At 42.9% G+C, this 24,995-nt stretch overlaps 1 protein-coding gene across 3 annotated transcripts; it reads left to right on the top strand.

Moving 5' to 3' along the window:
• Positions 1–1,321: 1,321 nt before the first annotated feature.
• On the top strand, positions 1,322–17,800 carry cnot10 (CCR4-NOT transcription complex, subunit 10). Of its 3 annotated transcripts, none has more exons than XM_086310249.1 (19): positions 1,322–1,547; positions 3,061–3,152; positions 3,873–4,034; positions 4,115–4,265; positions 6,478–6,614; positions 7,365–7,433; positions 9,712–9,795; positions 9,958–10,075; positions 10,239–10,388; positions 12,805–13,007; positions 13,771–13,892; positions 14,261–14,440; positions 15,678–15,758; positions 15,857–15,970; positions 16,159–16,289; positions 16,370–16,402; positions 16,672–16,799; positions 17,195–17,270; positions 17,475–17,800. In XM_086310249.1, the coding sequence occupies exons 1-19, from the start codon at positions 1,532–1,534 to the stop codon at positions 17,615–17,617; spliced, it is 2,190 nt and encodes a 729-aa protein (XP_086166375.1). In that variant the 5' UTR covers positions 1,322–1,531; the 3' UTR covers positions 17,618–17,800. The 3 variants fall into 3 exon arrangements, with proteins under 3 accessions (XP_086166375.1, XP_086166374.1, XP_086166376.1); XM_086310248.1 differs by having other exon boundaries at positions 1,323–1,547; positions 6,475–6,614; XM_086310250.1 differs by lacking the exon at positions 1,322–1,547 and adding an exon at positions 1,596–2,909 and having other exon boundaries at positions 6,475–6,614.
• The last annotated feature ends 7,195 nt before the right edge of the window (positions 17,801–24,995 follow it).

Below are 24,995 nucleotides of genomic sequence, written 5' to 3' on the forward strand. Positions count from 1 at the left end.
TCTGTTTCACTTCCAGCTTCAACGTTAGCTGCACCGCTGAGTCCTCTACCACTTCCTCTTTGAAAAATAGCACACGAGATGACAGTGACTGCTCTTCCTGCATTATAGGGCCCCTTGTTTACACCTGCATAAAGATAAGATAAGATAAGATGACCTTTATTAGTTTCACAGGTGGGAAATTTGTTTTGTTACAGCAAAAGTGCAAAGTTATGTAGCAGAAATTAGAAAACACTGGAGCAGATTTCACCAAATAAAGTGAAAACAAAGCAGGCTCTGTAAGATCCGGCACTGTTGTAACAGGACATAAATGTCAAACGTTACTTTTGGTTAAAAGGAAATCCCAGTCAGCATATGAGAGTCTACTAAACAGCAATTCCATTTCCACCTTTGCAGAAAGTAATAAAGAACAAGTTGAATTATACTTTTTATTGAGGAAAGTACAAAGGGAATGTATCACATTTCCAAAAATCTGATTTATTGATTAATTTACTTAATATATGTTCTTTTTGAATTTGCTATTTTAATCCAAACTTGAGAGAGAGAGAGCCCTGCGGCCACCTGACTAACAAACTAGGCCCGGTGAGTGAATCTTTGAAGTTCAGGAACCTCAATTTTCCTGACAGCAATGGGAGGAAGAGAGGAAGGGGTGATGGTTTTACAAAATCCAAAGGAAAACAGGAGAAATGAGAAGCACAGGAAGAAACAGGAGGAAGGAGACGGTTCTATCTCGACTCACTGGTTTGAATAGCATCTTGTTTATGCTGAAAGAAGACAATTGATCAATAACTTGGGGCGATCGTGGCTCAAGAGTTGGGAGTTCGCCTTGTAATCGGAAGGTTGCCGGTTCGAGCCCCGGCTTGGACAGTCTCGGTCGTTGTGTCCTTGGGCAAGACACTTCACCCGTTGCCTACTGGTGGTGGTCAGAGGGCCCGGTGGCGCCAGTGTCCGGCAGCCTCGCCTCTGTCAGTGCGCCCCAGGGTGGCTGTGGCTACAATGTAGCTGCCATCACCAGTGTGTGGATGTGTGTGTGAATGGGTGGATGACTGGATATGTAAAGTGCTTTGGGGTCCTTAGGGACTAGTAAAGCGCTATATAAATACAGGCCATTTATCATATGAAACTGGACTTGGTGTATGGTGAACTTTATCAGGCTATATTTTGGTTTTTAAGGCAGACTCATTTGTTTGGGACGATTTGAGTGTTTTTTAACGCTTCAGTTCACACTCCACACCAGAGGGTGGCGGTATTTCACCATTTTGCTGTTTGCCAACCGCCAACAAAGGAAGGAAGAAGAAGATTTTCCTGACACGCGCATATCGACAGGGGGCGGTACTGCCTTATCATGCGACGTTTGAAGCTATCGCCAAACAGCAAAGAAGAAACAGTGCCGTGATAATTGGATAGATTTCTGCTAGGCTAACCTCTGTGTTTGAAAAGTTTCCACATTTATTCGTTATACTGGTGTTGTTTTAGTTTATCGCAGTAACCCGGTCTGGTCTACTTTTAATTTTCTCTTAAGAAGCCCTCAGAAATGGCAGAAAATACAGGTGAGTGTGAAGATTACCCAAGTAGCTTGCTGTGGTTGACAAGAGCTAGCTTTAACCCATTAAGCAGACCCATTTGTCTCTCATGAAAAGCCGCCCATGTATTTCACTGGGATTTACTCATGTCTTGGTCTTTCAGTCTTTATTTATTGGTGTGTTCTGGATCCTCGGGATCCCAATGACTTCTCTCGGTTAACTTAGACGGTTTGTGTGCTGCAGCAGGCGCTTTTCCCTCTCTGCCTTCGTTTGGGCTAAACTAAGATGAATCAACGGAATTTTAGTCCTCGCTCGTTTACAACGTGAGCTTTATGGTACATTTAATCCAGCCAATAGTAAAACCTCGGTAATAAAACCGTAAGTCCTCGAGCCCTTTCAAAAACAGTCAGCCGCTAACAGCTAGCAGCTAATGCAGCACCAGATTAGAACGAGTAGCCCTTTATTATCGATGTACACGTACGACGTTGTCCACGCCAACTGTGTAGGTATAAAATAGAAATAGTAAGACAGCAGGAATATATACAAAACAAGAGAACGGCGCACATTGGAGAACAGGTTGTAAAGGACTTGGTCTGAGTGTGTGAGTGATGAGCGTTACTCAGACCGTGGGTGGGATCGTGTCCGATACCAGTGTTGTGCCAAAAGATTATGTCTGCAAAAAACTGATTGTTCGTATTTAAACTGTTATAAATAACTTGTTGGTCTGTAATATGTGAAACATGTCAGATGTTTCCCTCACGAATGATATCAAGTCAGTTAGAAACAACATTCCTGTAACAAAGTACAAGCCACAATCAGTTTTTAGCAGTGACTTTTTATATTTAAAAAAATCTCGTTAAGATTGAAACTGTCTTTAGTAAGACTAATCTGGCCAAGCGGGAATTGCAACAAATATTACAACAGTTCTGTGAACATATTTTAAGTGGAGGAAAAGGACTGGATAGGTTATAATGCAAGTACAACACACAGAGTTTAAAGATACTTGAAAAACAGGTAATATTTACATTTTATATATAAGCCCTTTGTAAACCCCGTTCACTGAGGCGATCACTATTTGGCACAACACCGGTCCGAAAGGCTCCAGGGACGAAGCTGTTTTTAAGCCAAGGGCAGCGGGTCAAACAGGTGGGGGGCGAGGTGCAAGGGCTGACCTGTGACAGGAGGAGCAGGTGATAACCCTAACCCTGGCCTTGTTTGGTGAATGCTCTGAACAGGTTGGTTTTATATGGATAAATCATACAATCAAAGAGGCACTATTTATGTAAGCTGGCTTGTTTGTACATTGTTATGCATATTACACTCAGTGGCACTTTATTAGGTACACCCCCTTAATGGAAGTTCAGCAAATATTTTCTTCACATCATCTGTGTGAGTCCATTTTGCTTAATTTTGACTTTTGCTGCAAAAACGTTTCTAAAAAAATTCTCACAAATGTTTATCATGTAACCAACAAATAAAATATATACTATTTATGGGTGTTTCAGCTTATACTTAATATTATTATTTATTTTTAAATCAGAGCAAAATGAGGCAAAGCATGACGGCTCACCGTCCCCGGGGATGACAGACCAGGAGAAGGAGATGGCAGCCAGCGCATACGAAGCATTTACGGTAAATAATCAAACATTTCAACTTAACCCACAGTGTCTTCTGACAATGAATGTGTATATAAAAAAATACTGCAAGTGCTTCTAATTTCTTCTTTAGAGAAGTGAGAGAGATGTGAATATGAACACATTCAGTACTTGGAGCAAAGCAACTGTCACTTTTATGTTGTTTTGCTGTGTTTGTAGAAGTGGTCTATATGAGCGTTTAGCTGAGATCTAGAGGTTTCTGTGGACACACGCTGGGACTTATGTTACAGCCGATTCAACAGGCTCTGCCCCGTTTTGCCCCCCAGTACCGAGGGTGCTGGGCTCAAGAGGTTAACTGGATAGAGTGGAGGCAGTGTCAGAGTATATTATGTTAACTGTTGCACAGCATGAGGGGTCTTCTAGGTATTTTAGATAGTCTTTTTGAGTGCATCATCTATGACGAGTGAGTCACACTAACCAGAGTAAAATGAGCAAACTGCTCGCTGCACAACAGTATCTCTACCTGAAATGGTCTCAGCCCCTAAAATGTGACACCGTCCACATTTATGAGGCAATTCCAGTCTCAGCCAAGTTTTTAGAGGGCCGTGGAAATCCTGAATAAAATGAAAGTCCTCGTAAACTCCTGCTCATCAGTTCACGCTGTATACTCAGGTTTGACCAGCTGCTCTTTTTCTTGTTATTTGTCGTATTTGTGAGAAGAAATCCAAACATTGTGAAACGTTGTTTTTTCTTCTAGGCTGGGAGATGTGACGAGGCGCTCAGACACCTTGAAGCCCTGCAGGAGCTCACTAAAGAGGACTACAAGATTGCAATGAATAAAGCTGTTGTTGAGTTTTACAAAAGCGGTCAGACGACCACAGGGCTGCTGAAGCAGACCCTGATGTCAATGAAGAACCAGGTAATTAAAGCGAGTTCTTTTCATAGGTTTAATCCTTGTTTGCAGTAAACTCAGAGCCTGGCTTACTTTCTGTGTTTCAGGTTCACACGTCAGCAGAAGATGTTGATGGTTTGGATGATGTTGAAAATAGTTTCCTGTACTACAATCAAGCTATCATCCACTATTACATGCGGCAGTTCTCTGATGCGATCTGCATCGGAGAAAAGCTCTACCAGTTTCTGGAACCGTTTGGTATGTCGTGCTAACTTCCATGCATTTAATTGGCAGGGTTGTTGCAAAGCATCAGCTCCAGGATGTGATGTTGTCAGCTGCCGTTTTTCTTCTTTGTAAGGCCGGCTCAGTTGTGCGCTCTTTCTGAAATATCTTACTGACTGTGAATGGAGAGCCAGTCCCCTCTTATGTATGTTTAAAGTGTTAAGTTCAAGTGCAGCATGCAACGGTTTTTAGAATGACTTTTATTATTGTCTGTATTGTGTATTACACTGATGGTGACGATACTTTGAATATATGAAATGACAAAAACAATCAGGCAGTACAGGGTAGGGTTTGTGAGACCTTACCTGTAGTTGTATCAGCAGCAGTAATGATGTCACAGTTTTGCTCACACAACAATGAAACAAGTTGGGCTCTTTCCCCGTTTCATCCTGTCAAACAACTGCTTCACTATAGAGACTGTGGTTGAATCAACAATAAGGCTTTAAGCATCAGAGTAAAGATGACCTTAAGAAGTAATGACTTAATGATTTTCTTCACTAATAAAGTTTAAATCATTAGAGAAAAATGACTCGCAGACGTCTCATAGAGATTAGTAGTTTAGTAGTACTGATATGTATATAGACTCTCTGATTGATCTGAGTTAACTTCAGTAATCAAAACCATCAACATGTCTGTGAGATCCCATTACTTCAAGACTGCTCAGAGAAGTCATTAGCTCAGAGAATGCTTTATCTGAAGAGTTTTAGTCAGGCTTCAGAATTCAACAAAGTACAGAAACTGTGTTAGTGAAGGTTAAAATGATCAAATCTAAACAACTTTTAACAGATGTGTCTGTGAAGGTTCTCAGTCATCCAGCTCATTGTAGTCCCAGAACTGAAGAAGCTTCTCAGATGAGAGGTGAAACCTTTTCAGTGCAGACACTTTTCTTTCCAAGCTCCTTAGACAACGTTTAACAGACAGCCGACTGTTGTTATTTATTGTTATCTTAAAAAAGAAAGTAAATAATTGACAGTGGACTCATCTCTGTTTGCCCAGCCAGACCTCAGTGCAGTGTTTCGTACTGTTGACCTGATTTTCTTATTTTATTACCGTGATTAGAGCATACTATTGGAATTAAAAGTAAATGGTAAATGGCCTGTATTTGTATAGCGCTTTACTCGTCCCTAAGGACCCCAAAGCACTTTACACATCCATTCACACACTGGTGATGGCAGCTGTAGTGTAGCCACAGCCACCCTGGGGCGCACTGACAGAGGCGAGGCTGCCGGACACTGGCGCCACCGGGCCCTCTGACCACCACCAGTAGGCAACGGGTGAAGTGTCTTGCCCAAGGACACAACGACCGAGACTGTCCAAGCCGGGGCTCGAACCGGCAACCTTCCGACTACAAGGCGAACTGCCACGATCGCCCAACACTGCAGTGCTGCAGAGTCCTCTTAACACACAGGTTAATTATGGAGTTCCACAGGTTTCAGTCTAAGGGCCAGTTCTGTTTACATTATACATCCTGCCCTCAGGCAGCACCACTGCTATGCAGATGATTCCCCGCTCCATCATCAGTGAAGCCAGATGACACACGATAACCTCAGTTTTTATCTAAATTTAAAAGCAGGAAATTTGAGGTGTGTGTGTGTGTGATCTTATCTGGCTTCATGGAATAATAATAATAATAATAAAGCAGTGAAAATGTATACTATGTCTTTAAATGTTATACATGGAAGCATGTGTAATGTTAATAACTGGTCCTATCATGGAACCCTGTGGGTTTACATGGAAAAATTGGAGTGCATCAGGCAGCTGAATCAGCAGTAAATATTTCATACCTACTGATCTCTAATATTAAGGACAACTGTAACGCTGCACTGATAGCAGGACAAGAGATGAGTCCAGTGTCAGAGGCCGTATAAATGCTACTGGTAACCTTCCCAGTACTTGTTCTGTACTTTGGTGACGTGTGAAACCTGATTGAAACAATCAAACCGCTCTGCTGCAGATGACTAGTTGCTGTTTTAGAACTATTGGAGTCGATGATGTTCAAAGACCTTGAAAAGCCTGGAGACCCAACTCAAGACCACGTTAAAAACAAAGTCTGGCCCCTCGGGACCAAAGTACGAAGGAGTTTGGCTCAGGACTTTTGCACAGTTTTGTACTGCTAATAATAATAATGGTTGTTGTTTTTGTACTTGTAGTAGTTGTTGTTGATGTCTTATGTTATTTCCCCTAGAAGAAAAGTTTGCACAGTCTGTGTGCTTCCTGTTGGTGGATCTCTACCTGCTCACCTTCCAGCCAGAGAAGGCCCTCCACCTGCTGACTGTGCTGGACAAACTCTCTGTGCAAGGAAGCAACAAGAACGGCAAAGGAGAGGTAGACACAAATACAGTATGTGTGATAAAAACAGGAATGTGCACAACAAAAGCAAACCCATTAGTGTGCACATTCAAGATCGTCTCCTCGAGCAGCACTGCAGACACCTGCTGCTGCTTATAGGATACTCCCTGATAATCTGTTCTGTGCAAACTGACAGACTTTCATATCAGCGTCTGTTGTAGCCAGAGATTTCACTCCTGAAATCTGAAATGAAATCTCTGGCTGTGCCCACAAATCTTTTTCCAGCATCCATGGTGTTATGCATCAAGAATGTGTCTCACAGCTCAGACTGTCCATCAGCAGTTTTTCATGTGAAAGGGTCTGAACTGTTGGACGCACAATGCAGTGAAAAAAGTCACTTTTTGAGCTACAGTTATCGCTCACCACCTTCCATATTTATTTAAGGCATCTAAAAACATATCAGCGCTGAAAGCTTTGCAGCTGCAGCTTAAAAGGTAACTTTGAAGAGTCACAGTTGTGAGATTTCTTACTACAGTGAGCTGAATTCAGTTTGCAGTGGTCACAGTGTTTGAAGAAGAACAGTGTACTCTCTTACAGAAAATGTTTCTATCAAAGCAAATGAATCTTTCAACCACAAACAGAACTAACATCAAAGAGTCGATGAATAGCTGAGCTTTAAATGATTAAACTGCAAGGACCTTAGTCATGAAGCTGTTTCTTAGGTCACCGACTTCACAAGTTTAAGTCTGTGAAATGAAGCTGACTAAGTTCTGTGCTTTATTTCAGAAAGATGGAGGAAACCAGAAGGCCGAGTTAGCAGCTATGATTGAAGCAGCCAAATCAAAAATTCACCAGGTGAGAGCTGGGTTCACCCATGTTTCACTCTTTAACTGCTTCAGCCTTCGTCTGCATGCTCTAACTCAGGGGCTGTAATATTTGTAATGCATGCTTTTAGAGCAGGGTCGGCAACCTTTCTGATGATGAGTGCATCTAACATTTCCTCAGAGGTCAGTGTGCCGTATGACTGCATTAGCAATAAATGTAATAACACTCTATATGAACAGTTACTCACTATATAGAACAACGTTATAGGATTATATTTGTTCACAGATGTTTGCAGCTGTCAGCGAATAGTTATCAGCTATTTAGAAACAAAAACACTTTTAATCCATAACAGCAAATGAACTGAACAACAGAAAATACAAATGCTATTTATGGTCTCCTCACAACAATGATAAGAAAAATAAACTGGGCCAATATGGCATGTTTGTTAATACAGAGACACACATGTTAATGTGATCTCTGGTCTCCCACTCAGAGACACAGGTCTCCCAGTGTCCAGCATTCAGACCTGAGGACTCATGTGAGAGAAAACCTGCTCACACAGACGTGTGGAGCCAAACACTGTCAATAAGGCCTCTGCAATGTTCTGAAGACAGTTAAACCTGTCAGGTAGTGACGTCCAGCAGGTGAACATGCAGCTCCATGAACACGCACAGCTGTGGAGTCCAGCTGCTTCGTAGTTCTGCAAACTTTGACCCCACAGAGTCGAGCTGTTCAGTTCAATCAGCTGCATTTCGATGTGTCGAGCCAGTTAATGCGAGACAAATCCAGCTGCTCATTAAAGCTTCTGGTTTGATCAGAAAAGAAAACATTGGTCCAAACACCTGAAAGTCCTGAAAACATATTCTGTCTTGAGTCTACAGATGTATCCGTGTATCTCCGCGGTGCTGATGCTGCGCTGAGCCGACAGCTGCTGAAGCTTTTGAAGTGTCAGAACGTGAAAATTTCAACATCGCTTGAAAAAACTACCAGCTAACAACGTCCCTGTCACCGCTAGGCTAAGTGATTTTTAGCCAATTACAAGTTGAATCTGGTAGTTGGGGTCGTTAGCTAAGATACCGTCATTAAGAATGTGTCTATGGGACACATTAGTTGTGTTGCAATTTGCGATGTGCACCGCTGGCCCGGCCATTTATTTTTTAATGCACCTCTCAGATTAACTCACTGCGTGTCGTGCCCAGGGCTGGACTGGGACAAAACATCAGCCTGGACATTTTGACTAGAGACCGGCCCCCCAGGTATAAAAGCCATAAAGCCTTTGAATGAAAACAAACGCTGTGGTGACAGTGATGCACAGTCTTGTTGGTATATGTGTGATTTCTATACATTTTACATCAGATAAAAACTTTGGTTGTAAGATTCAGATAATTATTTATTAAAAGCAAAACATTTGAAATGAGAATAAGAAAGTATGTCTTTGTGCCCCCCTCTCCCTGTTAATGCCCTACCTGCCCCCCTGGCAGCACTTTGCTAGACCCGCCCCTGCACAGTTACCAGCTGTCAGCTGCTTAGAAAAGGATCCTGGTGTTATTTGTCTCTCAGAAACAGTTCATAACTTCAACTCATCCATGTCACCTGAAGGGTAAACCTGTTCTGGCTCCAGCAAACATCAGCTGATACTAGAAATTAATATTAAATAAATTCTAACAACAGCTGATCAAGCTTAAACGTGCTGCTGTTGTTTAGCGCGACATCCGCTGGTTTCCTCTTTCTGGCGCAAAGTGGACGATAAATAAACAAGAGAGACGATCAGCTGATCATTGATCAGTTTCATGATTGAAGTAGCAGCAGGAGAGAGAGGGGGAGAGGAGAAGAGGCAGCTGTGCAGCAAAGACACAGAATAAATCCAGCTGTGTTCCTTTTCCCCTCAATACCAAACGCGTAATATTTTCTCTGAATGAGGGACCATTCCATTTTTCAAGGAGCCGTTGGCAACTCTACTAACCTTATGAATAAAATCAAGTTCACTATCAGTAACATAGCACCACCCAGCTGTATTTAAACTCCGTCATGCTTGCTAGTAGCAGTATGAGTTATTGCAACTGATTGTAAAAAGTCAGCAGAACAAAAATAAACTCCACCTAAACTTGGTTTATATCTGACCCAGAGAGACTGCAGGTCATAACTTCTTACCTGAAGTTCAGTTCACCTGACACTCGGACCGGCGGCCGCCTCGGGGCTCTCCTCCTGCCTCCCCTTCCCTCATCCACCTGCTGGCCTCTGTGGGAGCTGTGGCACGCGTGCCCAGGGTTGCCGACCCCTGTTCTAACTGATGTTGTCCTTTCTGCAGTACAAAGTGAGAGCGTACATTCAGATGAAGTCCTCCAAGGCCTGTAAAAGGGAGATCAAGTCAGTGATGAACACAGCAGGGAATGTAAGTCTGCTTGTTAGTTCTAATGTAAAGGGGAGAGGATGCAGTATGCCTTATGCGATTGGCATATGATGCAATTTAAAATTTGTCTCAAATATTTCTTTGGGCGCTGCAGTTCATTGGAAATTGACTTTGCTTCCACGCTCTCTTGTTCTCTGTCATCAGTCTGCACCCTCACTGTTCCTCAAGAGTAATTTTGAGTATTTGAGAGGAAACTACCGGAAAGCAGTGAAGTTGCTGAACAGCTCCAATATTGCAGAACATGCTGGGCCCATCAAGACAGGTAACGGCTGCTCGCAGGATCATTTGGCTTTCTGTTATAATCCTGCTGTTTACTTTGTCGTCCTCAGGTTTTGTTGCCTAATTGCATTTCCAGATGTTGACGTCATTACTGGGGTAACTGGCTTTCATGATTTGCTAATTGCATGCGTGTTGTTTTCATTTAGGTGAATGTGTTCGATGTATGTTCTGGAACAACCTGGGCTGCATTCATTTTGCAATGGGGAAACACAATCTCGGCATTTTCTATTTCAAGAAGGCTCTGCAAGAGAATGACCACACCTGTGCACAGCTGGGAGATGGTAGCAATGGCCAGTGTAAGTGAAGGCAGTTCATGTATCTGTTCTCTTCCACTTATCAGGATCCCAGAGGGCCTGGAGCCTATCACAGCTACCAACAGGGCACGAGGCAGGCTGGACAATAATGAGTTGACCTAACCCCAAGAAATGCGAAGCCTGAGTACCGCGAGAGTAACCACGCAAACAGAACATGCAAACTGAAGCCCGAAGGTGGAGTCAAACTCCTTACCAACAGTGCTAACCACTCCACCAGTATGCTGCCCCAGTTTACTTATATTCTATGCAATTTTATTTATATAACACAAATTCAGAACCACAGGTGCCTCAAGGCACTTTATAATGTATAGAAGCAGCAAAAACCATAGCAATCAAACGACTTCCTCTGAGTGAGCACTTGGTGACAGTGGGAAGTGAAAAGCTCCCTGTTAGCAGGGACAGACCTCCGGCAGCTATCTGCCATTACCAGCTGGGGCTGATGGCGGAAACTTGGGTAACCAAGTGAAAGATATACACATTACTGTTTCCCACAGTTGTGTCCATACTCAAAATAAAAAGTATTTAGGTTTGAAGAGAATTTGAAGATTTTCCCATTTATAAACAAAGCTTTGGATACCAGTAAAACCAAACCGAAGCTAGCATAACAGGAGCAGCTACCGAGTGTTAGTAGTTTGTGTTTAGTATTACTATGACTATCCTGTTAGTGCTGTTTCTATCCTTTCACGTATACATCAGTTCCTCTGCTGTAAAACCTTCAGATATGTGCACATAGTTGGTATTATGGAGCCAGTGAGACAGTTGTGAAAGCCAGCATTAAGCCTGTGATTATATTAGGTTTTATATTTTAGGAAGGGTGGGGAAACAAGTTTCACTGCTACGTACTGTCAGCAAAAAGATGAAGCTGAATCTGGCCAACCTTGTTTGTTGTTGGTTATTTTTATTTATTTATTTTTTGGCTTTTGTTTTAACTTTTGTGAACTGTGTGTTAAATAACAGATTTCGTCTGTAATACTTAAAAGCCCGAGACTGTCACGTTTCACCTGGTAGGAAAAACGATAACAAAGAGCACAGCAAACCTCGTCTACCAGCTATTATGGAAAAAACTGGTTCAGACTTTGATGGTAAAAGATCTGAGAAAGCCAATGAAGCTTGCAAAGAAAGCGACTGGACTTCCTTACTTTTTTTTTTTTCTGTTCTCTATTTTTATGAACCTCTGCAAATGACAACATCACCAGAATCCTGTCCTGGGACATTGTAGACACCCTGATTGTCATTTACACGCATTAATGACCACGTTAACTTCAAGCAGAAAATACATTTGATCGTTTCTTCTTTCCACTTTTCTTTGTGTCTTCTTCTTCTGACATAATCCATGTAGCAGAATCAAATAAGACAAACAAATTATTATACCCTGAAAATTAGTTGGCCAACTACATACAGTCTGTCGCACTAAACTGAGGGTTTCACAGAACCAGAAACTATTACTCTACCAAATCTGTCCACCCAGTTTTTCCAGAAAAACTTACATTTGCCCAACTCTAGTCTGCCAGTGAAGGTCACCATTCCCATCATAAACATTATGCATCACTTCAGTCCAAACTTGCTGCTTACGGGCCTCTGTCTTCAGCCAATCCCTAGTAATGGATTTTTTACTAGTGACTAACATGATCCTAAACATATCAACTTTGTACGTGTTTGTTCCCATGTAAAGGAAGTTGAATGTAAAAACAATACTTTTAAAACCTTTCTATTTCTATTTCTTCTTCAACTCCTGCCAGTACGGAACAATTTAGAGACATTCCTGGAAGACGTGATAACGATTGGCTCAAACTCAAACCTGAATCGATAACCTCCCTGCAGCCGCTTTTTCTCATTTATGTGTGCTTCACTGCTCGCTTTCAAATTTTCCAGTGCTATGTACAACTTTAAATGTTTTGGGGGGGCTTTTTCAGCTTTATTTGATAGATTCAGTAAAGAAACGACAATAATTAAAGGACCGCTATTTCTAGATTTTAATTCGGAGAAGTCTGGCGGCAAATTTACTCCCAAGTATGTCAGTTTGAATCTGTGCATTTCCACCCTGAGCCTTGTTGGTTGATATAGTTATCATTTTTCAGTGTCTGTCACCCTGCTGATCTTTGTTGTTACGCCTCAGCTGTAAAGGCTGATGGGTTATTGCCTTCGCCCAGGGAGTTGGGTGGGGGGCGTGGACACGCATGTTCATGAGTGCAATGACTCAAGAACAAGATGATGTAGGATTTAAAATTCACAGAAGTAATTTGTTTTTATCCCCTTTTGGTTGTTCTTGTCTTGTGTTGGACTTGTTCAGCTTTGACACAATAGAAATGTTTTATATTGGTATGTATTTTGTGTTTTTACACACAGGTGTAAGTTATGTGTTCCTCAGTAACAAAAAGTCCTTTTCTTTTGTTTTCAGCTAAAAAATTCACAGGTATCCCGATGTGCGCTTTACTAGCCAACAAACGCTACGAGCTGTTGTATAACTGCGGTATTCAGCTACTGCATATTGGCAGACCTCTGGCAGCATTTGAATGTCTGATGGAGGCGGTGCAGGTTTACCACTTCAACCCTCGGCTGTGGCTGCGGCTTGCCGAGTGCTGCATCTCTGCTAACAAAGGGGTATGTTTGTAAGATGTGGATGTTTTTGAGCATTTCGATGGTGACCTTTCCTTTTTACCTGTTTATTCTTTGTCATTTTTACCCCTCAGCCGTAAAAGGCTAACGGGATGTTGTTGTCACCCTGCTAGGCCGGCAGTAATGGAACCCAAGTTTGTGAATGCAAAAAGTCTTGGACAAGCTTAAATCTCTGACCTTGACTTCAAGGTCAAAGGTCAAGTGTTCTCAAAATCTTGTGAATGTGATAACCCAAGAAGAACAGTTGAAATTCATGCCATAGGTGCATCCATTGAAAACCTTGGAGTTCATATCTTGAGAACAAAGTGACGTCAAATTTTCAAATTGATACCGTACGTGTATCTAGTAGGAAGCCAGGAAGCCAAGGGTACCACTGGCTACAGTATGGTTTAATAATACTTCCTGGTTACTGGTCCGCAGCAAAGCCCCCCCACACACCAACCCAATCAATGTTATCATCAAGTATGCTGATGACACCGTGGTTGGGTTCATCTCTGATGGAGATCAGATCAAACTGCTCTCACATGTGCACATATTTTCTCCTTTATTATTTTTGATGCCTATCTGGTGGCTCAAGGATACATAAGGCCGTCCTCCTGTAATGGTTTTCCTTTCTAACTTATTCTACCATGGACAAAATATTTCAGCCACACTACTTTAGTCAAATGTTTGTTTGTTTTTTGCATCTTTGAATGGATTTATGGGGGTAAAATCTAAAATTATATCATCTTTATTTTCCAATTTCAAGGGTTCAGAGCAGGAAAGCAAAGGTTTGCCTTGTAAAAAAGGTATCGTTCAGTCTGTTGTTGGCCAGGGCTACCATCGCAAGATCATCCTGGCGTCCCAGTCCATGCAGAACACCACGTACAGGTCAGTGCTCACTACCCATAAATCCACACGGAGCCAATAAATTACACACATGACTCCTCGATAACAGAGTTCTGCCAGTTTGGTTTAAACTATCGGGGTCCACAGTATGAAACAGGAAGTGGTTAGCAAAAGCTGTTTTTTGTTTTGTTTTAAAGCATCTCAGCCTACATACAATGATTACAGAGTAACATACGTTACATCAGTTGCTACATCACTGACATGCTGGTTATTGTGTTTCCACTATCATGTCATGAAGTTATCATATTTAACAGGTTGTCCATGTGTACATTTTAACATCCAATTGATATTTAATCTTACTGTAGTTTAATGTGAGGTAGACTGACCTCATAGTGTTTGTCTTTGTATAGTGAGGGCCAATCAGCAGCTATTCCAGTGGCCAGTATGGAGTTTGCAGCTATCTGCCTGAGGAATGCGCTGCTGCTGCTGCCTGAACACCAGCAGCAAGAACTCAAGACAGAGAACAGCTCCAAGAACTCGAGTCAGTCAGGAAGCACCGAGAGTGGCAGCGAGAACAGCGACGCCTGCAGGTCAGACACGTCTGTCCACCCCACCCACCTGTTACAGAAAGACAGTGATGCCTTCTTAACTCGCTGGTTCCAAACTATATTTCTGTTTTTCCATAACGTGTTCCTGTTTGTTCTGTATTCCCAACACATCTCTCCAGTGATTATGTTCAAAAACTACAAAGTCACACAATCTGTGTGTAAATTTGTATTTACTGCTGAATTTAAAATGCACACTCTCTGCTGCATACTGAGGAGGACTACAACTTAGAGTCCTTAATATCCGTCATAATGTCAAGAAATATACACTCATTAAGTCTGGTACTTTCGTGCATTATATAACTATGATGGAAAAACAAAGAATAGATCTTATTAATATCGTACATAATCTTTAAAATGCATTTTCTGGATTTCTTTTTTGCTATGCATAAAGTCATGTAGCTTCTGATATTAAGGATCATCAGGTTAGATTCCCAATGCTACCCAGTGCAAAATGATGTATAGAGATGTTTACATAAACTGAGGCTCTAAAACTACTACATTATGGTTCATATCTCTCTGGCAACAAGGTCACAGAAAAAATTACATATTCTCCCAAGATCCACTCAGGCTGTGCTTGCAGCTTCAATGAAATGATGCCACAAAGACGAGCCGCAGCTAACAGCACACTGTGGATGCCTGGTTACATCCAGACTGGCCTAACAGCAACAACATCCTTACAGTGACTCCTTCAGCTATTGGAACATTACCTTCCTCTGCATGACAAGTTGGATCCACTCAGTCATCATAGAGTCATGAACACAAACTGCAAACACAGCTCGTCATTCTGAACGTCGAAATGGGGTCAAAATATCAGCTGCTGGTCAAGAAGCGTGCACACCAGACAGGGCGGCCTGACCACTGCCTGGGTTGACTGCAAGAAAGCCTGTAACTCAGTGCCACACTCGTGCACACGGTGTGTCCAGCCATCTCACCACAAAGAGCAGACACAGCTGTAGATCCAGGAGTGAAGCTAAACACCGGGAGTCAGTGAAACTGACCAGTTGATCCAACCCACCAGGAAGAGATCTGGAAGTCACTCCATTACAGGGAAGAGGATGTGGACTGAAGGGTGGAGTTGCAAGGAGACCTTCATCTCAGAATGTTTTCTGATGCAGGACTGAGAAACGGTGATGGCTGAATTGTGGTGGCCTGTGATTCGGTCACATTAAACTGTCAGAGCTGATATGTGCTCTGATGGAGGGTCTGTGTTTCTTTGCAGTGGAAAAGGTCAGGATGCTGATAAATTTTTGTCCGCTGCTCCATCTTCTCCTCTTAGAAAACAGGAGGTAGAAAACCTCAGGTAATGATGCTTTCCGTATTCTCTGCTCATTTACACGTCCTGACGGTTCATGTCATTAGGACCAAAATGCCACTCGTTGATTCTCGCTGTGTGAGTAGGTGCTCCATCCTGGCCTGCAGCAGTTATGTAGCGTTGGCGCTGGGAGACAACCTGATAGCCCTAAACCACGCCGAGAAGCTGCTCCATCAAACTAAGCTGTCCGGATCGCTCAAGTAAGTGGTTACAGGTGGGGAGAAGCTTACAGGATCCTTGTGAAGTGATTTTAAAAATCAGAAAGTCTGTAAAAAGGATGTAAAGTCTGAGAAAGAAGGACACAGAAAAGAGTCCTGTCATTGTACGATCAGGGTCTTCATGTACTTGAGTGAGTTAACTGTTCTCTGTTTGGACCTTTTCTGTTCAGGTTCCTCGGTCACCTCTATGCTGCCGAAGCCCTCATCTCATTGGACAGGATTTCCGACGCTATCGCTCACCTTAATCCAGAGAACGTCAGTGATGTGTCAGTGGGCATGTTGATGAACGAACAAGACCAGGGTGCGTGGGCTGAAATCATTCCTCGCCTAAACTTTTGCTGCAGTCTTGTTTTCACTGAATAATTTCCTCTCTGTCAGCAGGGTCCGACAAAGGAGATGAGCCTGTTGAGTCCTGTGAGTTTGTTTTTAAGCAACGTGTTTGCTTTTGATTCCAAAATCTTATATACAGCATAACATTGCAGCAGGAAAATAACGTGTGTGTGTGTGTGTGTGTGTGTGCACGTGTGTGTGTGTGTGTGTGTGTGTGCGTGTGCACGTGCGTGCGTGCGTGTGTGTGTGTGTGCGTGCGTGTGTGTGTGTGTGTGTGCGTGCGTGCGTGCGTGCGTGCGTGCGTGCGTGTGCGTGTGTGTGTGTGTGTGTGTGTGTGTGCGTACGTGTTGCAGCAGGGAAGCAGACTCCACTGTGTTATCCCAGCAGTGTGACATCAGCTCGAGCTATGATGCTCTTTAACCTGGGCAGTGCCTATTGTTTAAGGAGTGAGTACGACAAGGCCCGCAAGTGCCTGACTCAGGTAACCATGGCAACTTTATGCAACTCATGTCCAGGACTGGCCAATCAAAATCTAGTTACTCTGGCATTAGACATGTTACTTCATTGTTGCAGTGGTTCGAAGAAATGTTTTTATGGGGAGAAAAGAGAAACTAATAAACGTTGAAGAATCTGGGACGATCACATTTCAGTGACGATGTTGATCAAACTGGTTGCTGATTGTTTTTGCTGCATTTTATGCTCGACAAATGTATTAAAGCCTTTTTAAAATTCATTTTGGAAACTGTTACTGTTCAAAAGCATCTGATTCGCCCCGTTTCTTTAATGCTGTAATTATGTGTGTAACCCATCAGGAAGCTTAAAGCAGTGAGCGTCCCGACAGTTCAGTAATAATTTAATTTGTGCTGTCACCATCAGGCTGCGTCGATGATGAACAGCAAGGAGATCCCGCCTGAAGCCATCCTGCTGGGAGTGTACCTGGAGCTGCAGAATGGTCAGTGAGCTGCTGCGTCACCAGTTACACCTGTTGTAACGTGTTTTTCGCCTGACGCCCTGTTTTGGTTGGGTTGGTTTGTCACACTCGTATTCCACATATCAAAGCGTCGTATTGGCTTTGCAAACAGTGGAAACAGGCTGAGCTGTTGTGTTTGTGAGGGCATTTTAAACCTGATCCTTGAATGTTATGTTTGGTCCTCAGGAAACACTCAGCTGGCTCTGCAGATCATCAAACGCAACCAGCTGCTGCCTACCACGCAACAGAGAGTCTCCCCGGACTTCCGTAAGAAACCCATCCAGCCGCTCCAGTTGCCCTCATCTTTTACTCAGATCCAGAGGAAATGAGCCACCTCACCCATTCCAGACCACACATCCTGGCCGAACCTTGATATTTATGAAGCTGTATGAACTGAGGGGACTTTTCACACCATCTGCGTTGGTGTCAAATGGCCGAGAGAGCGGCCTCTTTTATTTTCACTGTATGAGGAATTTGTGTGTGAAGAATGAAAATAAATTTTATTTACTGAATCACATGTGGCTCGGTTTATGTTTGCCTGGGAGGATGTGGAAGAGGACAGCGAGGTGTGTGTGTGTGTGTGTGTGTGTGTGTGTGTGTGTGTGTGTGTGTGTGTGTGTGTGTGTGTAAAACATTTGGATTGTAAATGACTGCGGAGGTGTAGTTGGTCTTAAATGGTTAGCCTGTCCATCTGTAGTCTTTGGGTTGTAGTCCGGAGATCTGGTGGAAGTGCGTCCAAAGTCTCGGGCAGAACGTCTAAAGGCTCAAAGTCTGAGTGAGGCGAGCAGGTGGAGAAGATCAGATCAATATCTGTCTATGAAGCCAGATAACACACACCAATGAGTTAAACTGCAGGAATGTCTTAAAGACATAAAGACCTGGATGGCCGCTAACTTTCTGCTTCTTAATTCAGATCAAACTGAGGTTATTGTACTCGGCCCTGAAAATCTTAGAAATATGGTATCTAAGCAGATTCTTACTCTGGATGGCATTACCTTGGCCTCCAGTAACACTGTGAGGAACCTTAGAGTCATTTTTGACCAGGACATGTCCTTCAACGCACATATTAAACAAATATGTAAGACTGCTTTCTTCCATTTGTGCAACATCTCTAAAGTTAGAAATATCCTGTCTCAGAGTGACGCTGAAAAACTAGTTCATGCATTTATTACTTCCAGGCTGGACGACTGTAATTCATTATTATCAGGATGTCCAAAAAACTCCCTGAAAAGCCTTCAGCTAATCCAAAATGCTGCAGCAAGAGTCCTGACAGGGACTAGAAAGAGAGAGCAGATTTCTCCTGTTTTGGCTTCCTGTTAAATCCAGAATTCAAAATCCTGCTCCTCACATACAAGGTTGTAACTGCTCCTGAAGGTTTTTCATGTTCGAAGTAGAATAAAGGGCCAACTGATGTTCAGCCAGTATTTTAATCTTCTTTTCACCAGCAAACACCGTGAAAAACTATGGTGAAATGATCAATAAAAACACGGATATTACATCAGCAGAACAAAAATTACAACTCAAATAAAAGATACACACAAAGTAAATGCACCAACATACCGTGTGCACCTTTCTACTGAACATTCATGAGCAATTGTAGTCCATATCTTCTATATTTCCACCCTTTACACAGGCCAGCATTCTCTTTCTGGCTCGAGCCTTCAGTTTCTGGTGACATGTGCACTTAATTGAGCATCACCCCAAAGCATGCGCACCACAAAGTGCCACACTCAGGCCCACCAGTAGGTGGCGACAACACAACATGAATCCAGATTAAACACCAAATTTTGAACATTGCAATCACATAATAATTACATTTCAATGCGACGGCTACAAAGGTCTTAAATAATCAGGCCCCACCTTATCTTAATGACCTTGTAGTACCATATCACCCTATTAGAGCACTTCGCTCTCGCTCTGCAGGCCTACTTGTTGTTCCTAGAGTATTTAAAAGTAGAATGGGAGGCAGAGCCTTCAGTTTTCAGGCCCCTCTTCTGTGGAACCAGCTTCCAGTTTGGATTCAGGAGACAGACACTATCTCTACTTTCAAGATTAGGCTTCAAACTTTCCTTTTTGCTAAAGCATATAGTTAGGGCTGGACCAGGTGACCCTGAATCCTCCCTTAGTTATGCTGCAATAGATGTAGGCTGCCGACATGCTGAACAATCAAATGTTGAGTATCTGTTGATCTCAAAACTGGATTATAGATGGCAAACAGTTGGTGTCATAAGCCCCGCCCTCTGTTCAAAGATGGTCATTCACAGTGGACACAGATGCTTCTTTCACTCCTCTTTCCAATCATCTGTCCTCTCTGTCCAAAATGTGAACATCGGCATCCTTGAAAGAGTGACCTTTGACCTTCAGATGCCGATGAACAGCCGAGTCTTGGAGGTGACTCTTCTGTTGTGCTATGCACTTGTGAAGTGGCTGTTTGGTCCAATGTAGAGTCCGAGCCACACTGTACAGCACATTGTTAAGTTTGTCTTTGAGATGAACCAGTTTGTGTGGCGGTCCTAGCCTGTTCGGCGCCCTGGGCGAAGACTCCCTCTGCATGAATGAATGATGGGCTTGGATTCACAACATTATGAATGAAATGTGCTCTATTTGGAAGCAGCCGGCCCCTCCCCTTTCCACGGGTTGTGTGTGAGACATTAAATCATCAAAATATAAATTATAAATTGTTATTGATCCTTTGCCCCTAGTCTTAAAGTGCATATTTATTTTCTTACTCTTCTTATATTTATTGTTTGTTTGCTTGCACTGCTGTAACTGGAGCCTCGTCGTCTCGTCTCTCTATATGCTGGACTGTATGTAGCAATAAAGTTTACTTTGACTTCAGCAGCGAGCATGCGCACTGAGGGCTCTCGCGCTCACTTTTCGCGTATAGAATTTCGAAGAAAACCCAACAACATGGGTGCAAATTATAAGTCTGCATCATGATGTCTGCTGTTTTCGTGTTTGTTGTTTTGTTTTTATTTTGCGATGTTGGTTATTAGACGCTGCTCCCTCCAGCCCCGCCCCGCCCCGCCCTCTCCCCCACCCACTTGAAACGTAAAGGCAAATAGGCGGAGCGGTTAGTGCTACGTTTGTGCTGATTTGTGCAGGTAAAATTAGCGTTTGTGCTGCTACGGTTTCCGAGATATTAAACTTTATTTTATAGGTCATTCAAAGGTCACCATCCCCCCAGACTGCTCCAAAACAAACCAAAATGGTCTACTTTTTAGTGCTACGTTTGTGCTGGTTTGTGCAGGTAAAATTAGCGTTTGTGCTGCTTCTGTTTTAAAGATATTAATGAAAATGAAAAGGTCAACCAGCCCCCCCACATTACCCAAATCCAACAAAAGTGGTATCAAACGTTTGTGCTGGTTTGTGCTGCAGAAATTTTTGTTTGTGCTGCTAACATTTTAAAATGTTTAATAAAATAACGTCTTGATGCGTGCTTAATCATCCAGGTAAGTAAATCCCAAAAGGTTGATTCTGTTCATCTGGACATTTTCAGTTGGAGAAACGTTTCGTCACTCATCCAAGTGACTTCTTCAGTCTCAGCTGACTGTAGGTTTCCCCATCCTTATAAACAGTACATTTGCATAGTGAAGGAAACTAGCGCCACTGAATGAACAATGTGCCGGGGGGTTAATTCCATGATTGTTAGTATGCAAATTCTTATGACCATTGATCAATGACAACTAATCAAAGCCTATTGATCAATGGCCATGAGTACCATTCACAGAAAGTGGGGAATGGCTACAATCACAGCATTGTAGGATGGCGAAAGATGTACCCTTGGGCCCCCCTTCTCGATCCAGAGATGGTCAGCATCCTGACAGCCCGATGGACGAAGCTGTCTCTCAGTCTGCTGGTTCTGGCCCGGAGGCTCTTCAGTATCCTTCCTGATGGCAGCAAACTGAAGACGCTGTTGAAGGGATGAGTGGAGTCACCTGTAATGGAGACGACCTTCCAGATAGGCAGGTGCAGTAGATCTCCTGGGGAGGGAGGCAAGAGAGGTCCCCACAATGCTCTCTGCTGCTCTCACTACCCGTTGTCATTTTTTCCTGCAGAACCCAATGCAGGAGTCATACCACACAGTGATGCAGCTGGTGAGGATACTCTCAACTGTGCCTCTGTAAAAGGTGCTCATAATGGGGGTTGAATCTCTTGTGCTTCTCAGTTTGCAGAGGAAGTAGAGTCGTGGTCTTCTCCACATTCAGGGACAGGTTGTTGTTGCTGTACCACTCTGGCAGATGGTTAACTTCACCCCTGTAGTAGATCTCGTCGTGGGTCAGCAGAGTGAAGAGAAGGGAGCTCAACACACATCCTTGGGGAGCCCCGTATTCCGTGTTCTTGGGCTGGAGGTGTTGCTGTTGACCCGTACTGTCTGCTGTCTTCCTGTCAAGAAATCTAGCAGCCCGTTATAAAGCAAGGTGCTGATCCCCAGCAGATCCAGTTTGTGAATGAGTTGCTGGGGAATGATGGTGTTGAATGCTGAACTGAAGTCTATGAACAGCACTCTGACATATGAGTCTCTAGTGTTCAGATGTGTGAGGGCTGAGTGAGGGGCAGTTGAAATTCCATCATCGGTTGAGCGTATGCGAACTGAAATGGATCCAGGTTGGGGGAAAGCAATAATTTGATTTGATGCATGACTAACCGTTCAAAGCACTTAACTTAATAATGATGGAGGTGAGTTTGACAGGACGGTAGTCCTTAAAGCAGGAGATAGATGACTTCTTGGGTTCAGTAATGATGGTGGAGGGATCTCCACACACTGTCTGGGGATTGTGTCACCACGGTCTGTAGAGTGGGCTTGTAGTCTGTGATGGTTTGTATTCCTTGCCACTGCCTCCAAGTATCTCTGCTGTCGCTGAAGCTTTGCTGTAGCTGATGCCACGTGACAGGTTTGCCCTTGCTGTTCTTAGACTCACCTAATTCCCGGCTCTGAAGGCTTGCATTTTTCAACCTTAGGAGCATTTAAACCTGACCTGTGAGCCATGGTTTCTGATTGGCCCAGACAGTGATAGTCCTGGTCTCTGTGACATCATCGATGCATTTTGGGATGTAGGCAGTGACAGTTTCTGTATATTCCTGAAAGTCTGTGGTGTTGTCGTGTGTGGCGGCCTGTGGTGGAAAAGCAGTGCCTCTGAGGACCCTTCTGGCCACACCTGTACCTGCTTACGAACTGGTTTGGTGACTTTGACCAGGGGCCTGTGGGAACCCATGGCACACCTAGATTTCTGCCTGTACTGACCCTTATGCAAAATAGGTGGAATTAAGACAGTTCCAAAAGCAAACACAACTGATCAGTGCTGAGAGTGGTCCTGTTGCTGAGGTTGGGATGATCCTGTAATCTCTTATGAACGACCTCCAACGCTTCTATGACTGGGATGCAAGTGAAGACAGATGTAACATCTCTCACTGTACATGTACTGTTTATAAAATTAGGGAAACATAACCTGCACAAACAAAATAATTTGCAGGACAAATGTTTGACATCAATTTTGTTCGATTTGAAGAAGGTAGGGGGGGCAACTTCACTCACGGGTGTTTATAAGGTTGGGGAAACCTACAGTCAGCTGAGACTGAAGAAGTCACCTGGATGAGTGACGAAACGTTTCTCCAACTGAAAATGTCCAGATGAACAGAATCAACCTTTTGGGATTTACTTACCTGGATGATTAAGCACGCATCAAGACGTTATTTTATTAAACATTTTAAAATGTTAGCAGCACAAACAAACATTTTTGCAGCACAAACCAGCACAAACGTTTGACATCCATTTTGTTTGATTCCATTAATATGGGGGGGCTGGTTGACCTCTAGAAATTTTTGTTAATATCTTTAAAATAATAACGGCACAAACAAAAATTTCTGCAGCACAAACCAGCACAAACGTTTGATACCACTTTTGTTGGATTTGGGTAATGTGGGGGGGCTGGTTGACCTTTTGACCTTTACATTTTCATTAATATCTTTAAAACAGAAGCAGCACAAACGAAAATTTTAGCAGCACAAACCAGCACAAACGTAGCACAGTTGATTGACACCCATTTTGTTTGATTTAATTAATGTGGGGGGGCTGGTTGACCTCTGATGACCTCTAGAAATTGTTATTAATATCTTTAAAATGATAGCAGCACAAACGAAAATCTTTGCAGCACAAACGTAGCACAAACGTTTGATACCACTTTTGTTGGATTTGGGTAATGTGGGGGGGCTGGTTGACCTTTACATTTTCATTAATATCTTTAAAACAGAAGCAGCACAAACGCTAATTTTACCTGCACAAACCAGCACAAACGTAGCACTAAAAAAGTCGACCATTTTGGCCCGTTTTGGAGCAGTCTGGGGGGATGGTGACCTTTGAATGACCTATAAAATAAAGTTTAATATCTCGGAAACCGTAGCAGCACAAACGCTAATTTTACCTGCACAAATCAGCACAAACGTAGCACTAACCGCTCCGCCTATTTGCCTTTACGTTTCAAGTGGGTGGGGGGTCAGCTTCACTCTGCTGTGATGCCGCCCCCCACCACGATGCCGCCAGGGGTCTGTAGTATTTTGCACTTCCAGTAGACTGACATTTTGTCATCATCGAGCCGCAGCATCTCCTTCTTCCTCTGCCTTTAGCTCCACTTTCATCCATCATATATATTTAGTCTGCAACAAACAAGGAGGCGTAAAGCAGGATGACGTTTGACCCACTGTACAAACTAACTTCATGCTCTGTGTTAGATTCAGTAATTCTGTAACTTTTTTAAATAACTTAAATGACAAAATCCATCCCTCCAGTAAGGAATCAATACTTCTGTTTTACACTGCAATGGCAGAGATTAAACATGTGGTTTTAGTTGAGGTGAACGTTTTAGGGAGTATCTGGAACCATATATACAAAAGAACGAAAATGCATGAAAATCAGTTTTGTTGCTGATCTTTGAAACGTCCAAGACTCTAATCAGCACCAGCGTCCCACTCCCGTACTATTTATATGGAAAAAAGCAGCTTTCTGTTAGTTTTTTTTCAATAATTATTTAGTAACTCAAATGTTTAAACTGAGATTTAAAGGGTTTAAATCCTAAAAATAGTTTAATCATTCCAAAAAGGGCTCAAATCTTAATGAACTCTCAGTACCGTATTACCCCAAAAGAGCAGACTTAAAGCACACTTTCCTTTTTGCTGACACAGTTAGGGCTGGATCAGGTGACCCCGAATCCTCCCTTAGTGTCGCTGCAATAGGCTGCTGCTTCCCATGATGTGTGCGTTTCTTCACTATCAGTGAATCAGAAATCAGATCTTTGCAGTATTATTACGGCCACTTCTACACCAAAGCTTGTGTGGATATCTTCACAGTATTTAATTTAAAAATGCATGACTAACTACACAGAAAACAAGTGAATTTAAAATAAAAAAGGTCCAACATTTGTTCAATGTGACAGAAATGTACCCTTCGCCCGATCTGGGCCTCAATTACAATCCTGTCTTGGAAGTGTACAGGCAACTTCTTAGACTCCTGGACTGGTTTGTGCTTCAGTATAAACTGTCCACTAGGGGACCTCATATAGACAGATGCATACCTTTTCAAATCCTGTCCAATTAACTGAATTTACGACGGTCAACAAAGTTGTAGAAACATGTGACAGATACTGAGTGGAAACAGGATGCTCCTTAGCTCAGGTCTGACTGTGAAAACTATGGAAACATATGCACATGTAA

Source organism: Aulonocara sp. 'chitande type north' Nkhata Bay, linkage group LG11 (assembly GCF_057382095.1).
Source record: "Aulonocara sp. 'chitande type north' Nkhata Bay isolate Kocher_YH1m ecotype deep benthic linkage group LG11, A_spYH_male_GT1.1, whole genome shotgun sequence".
In the NCBI taxonomy this organism is placed as follows: domain Eukaryota; kingdom Metazoa; phylum Chordata; class Actinopteri; order Cichliformes; family Cichlidae; genus Aulonocara; species Aulonocara sp. 'chitande type north' Nkhata Bay.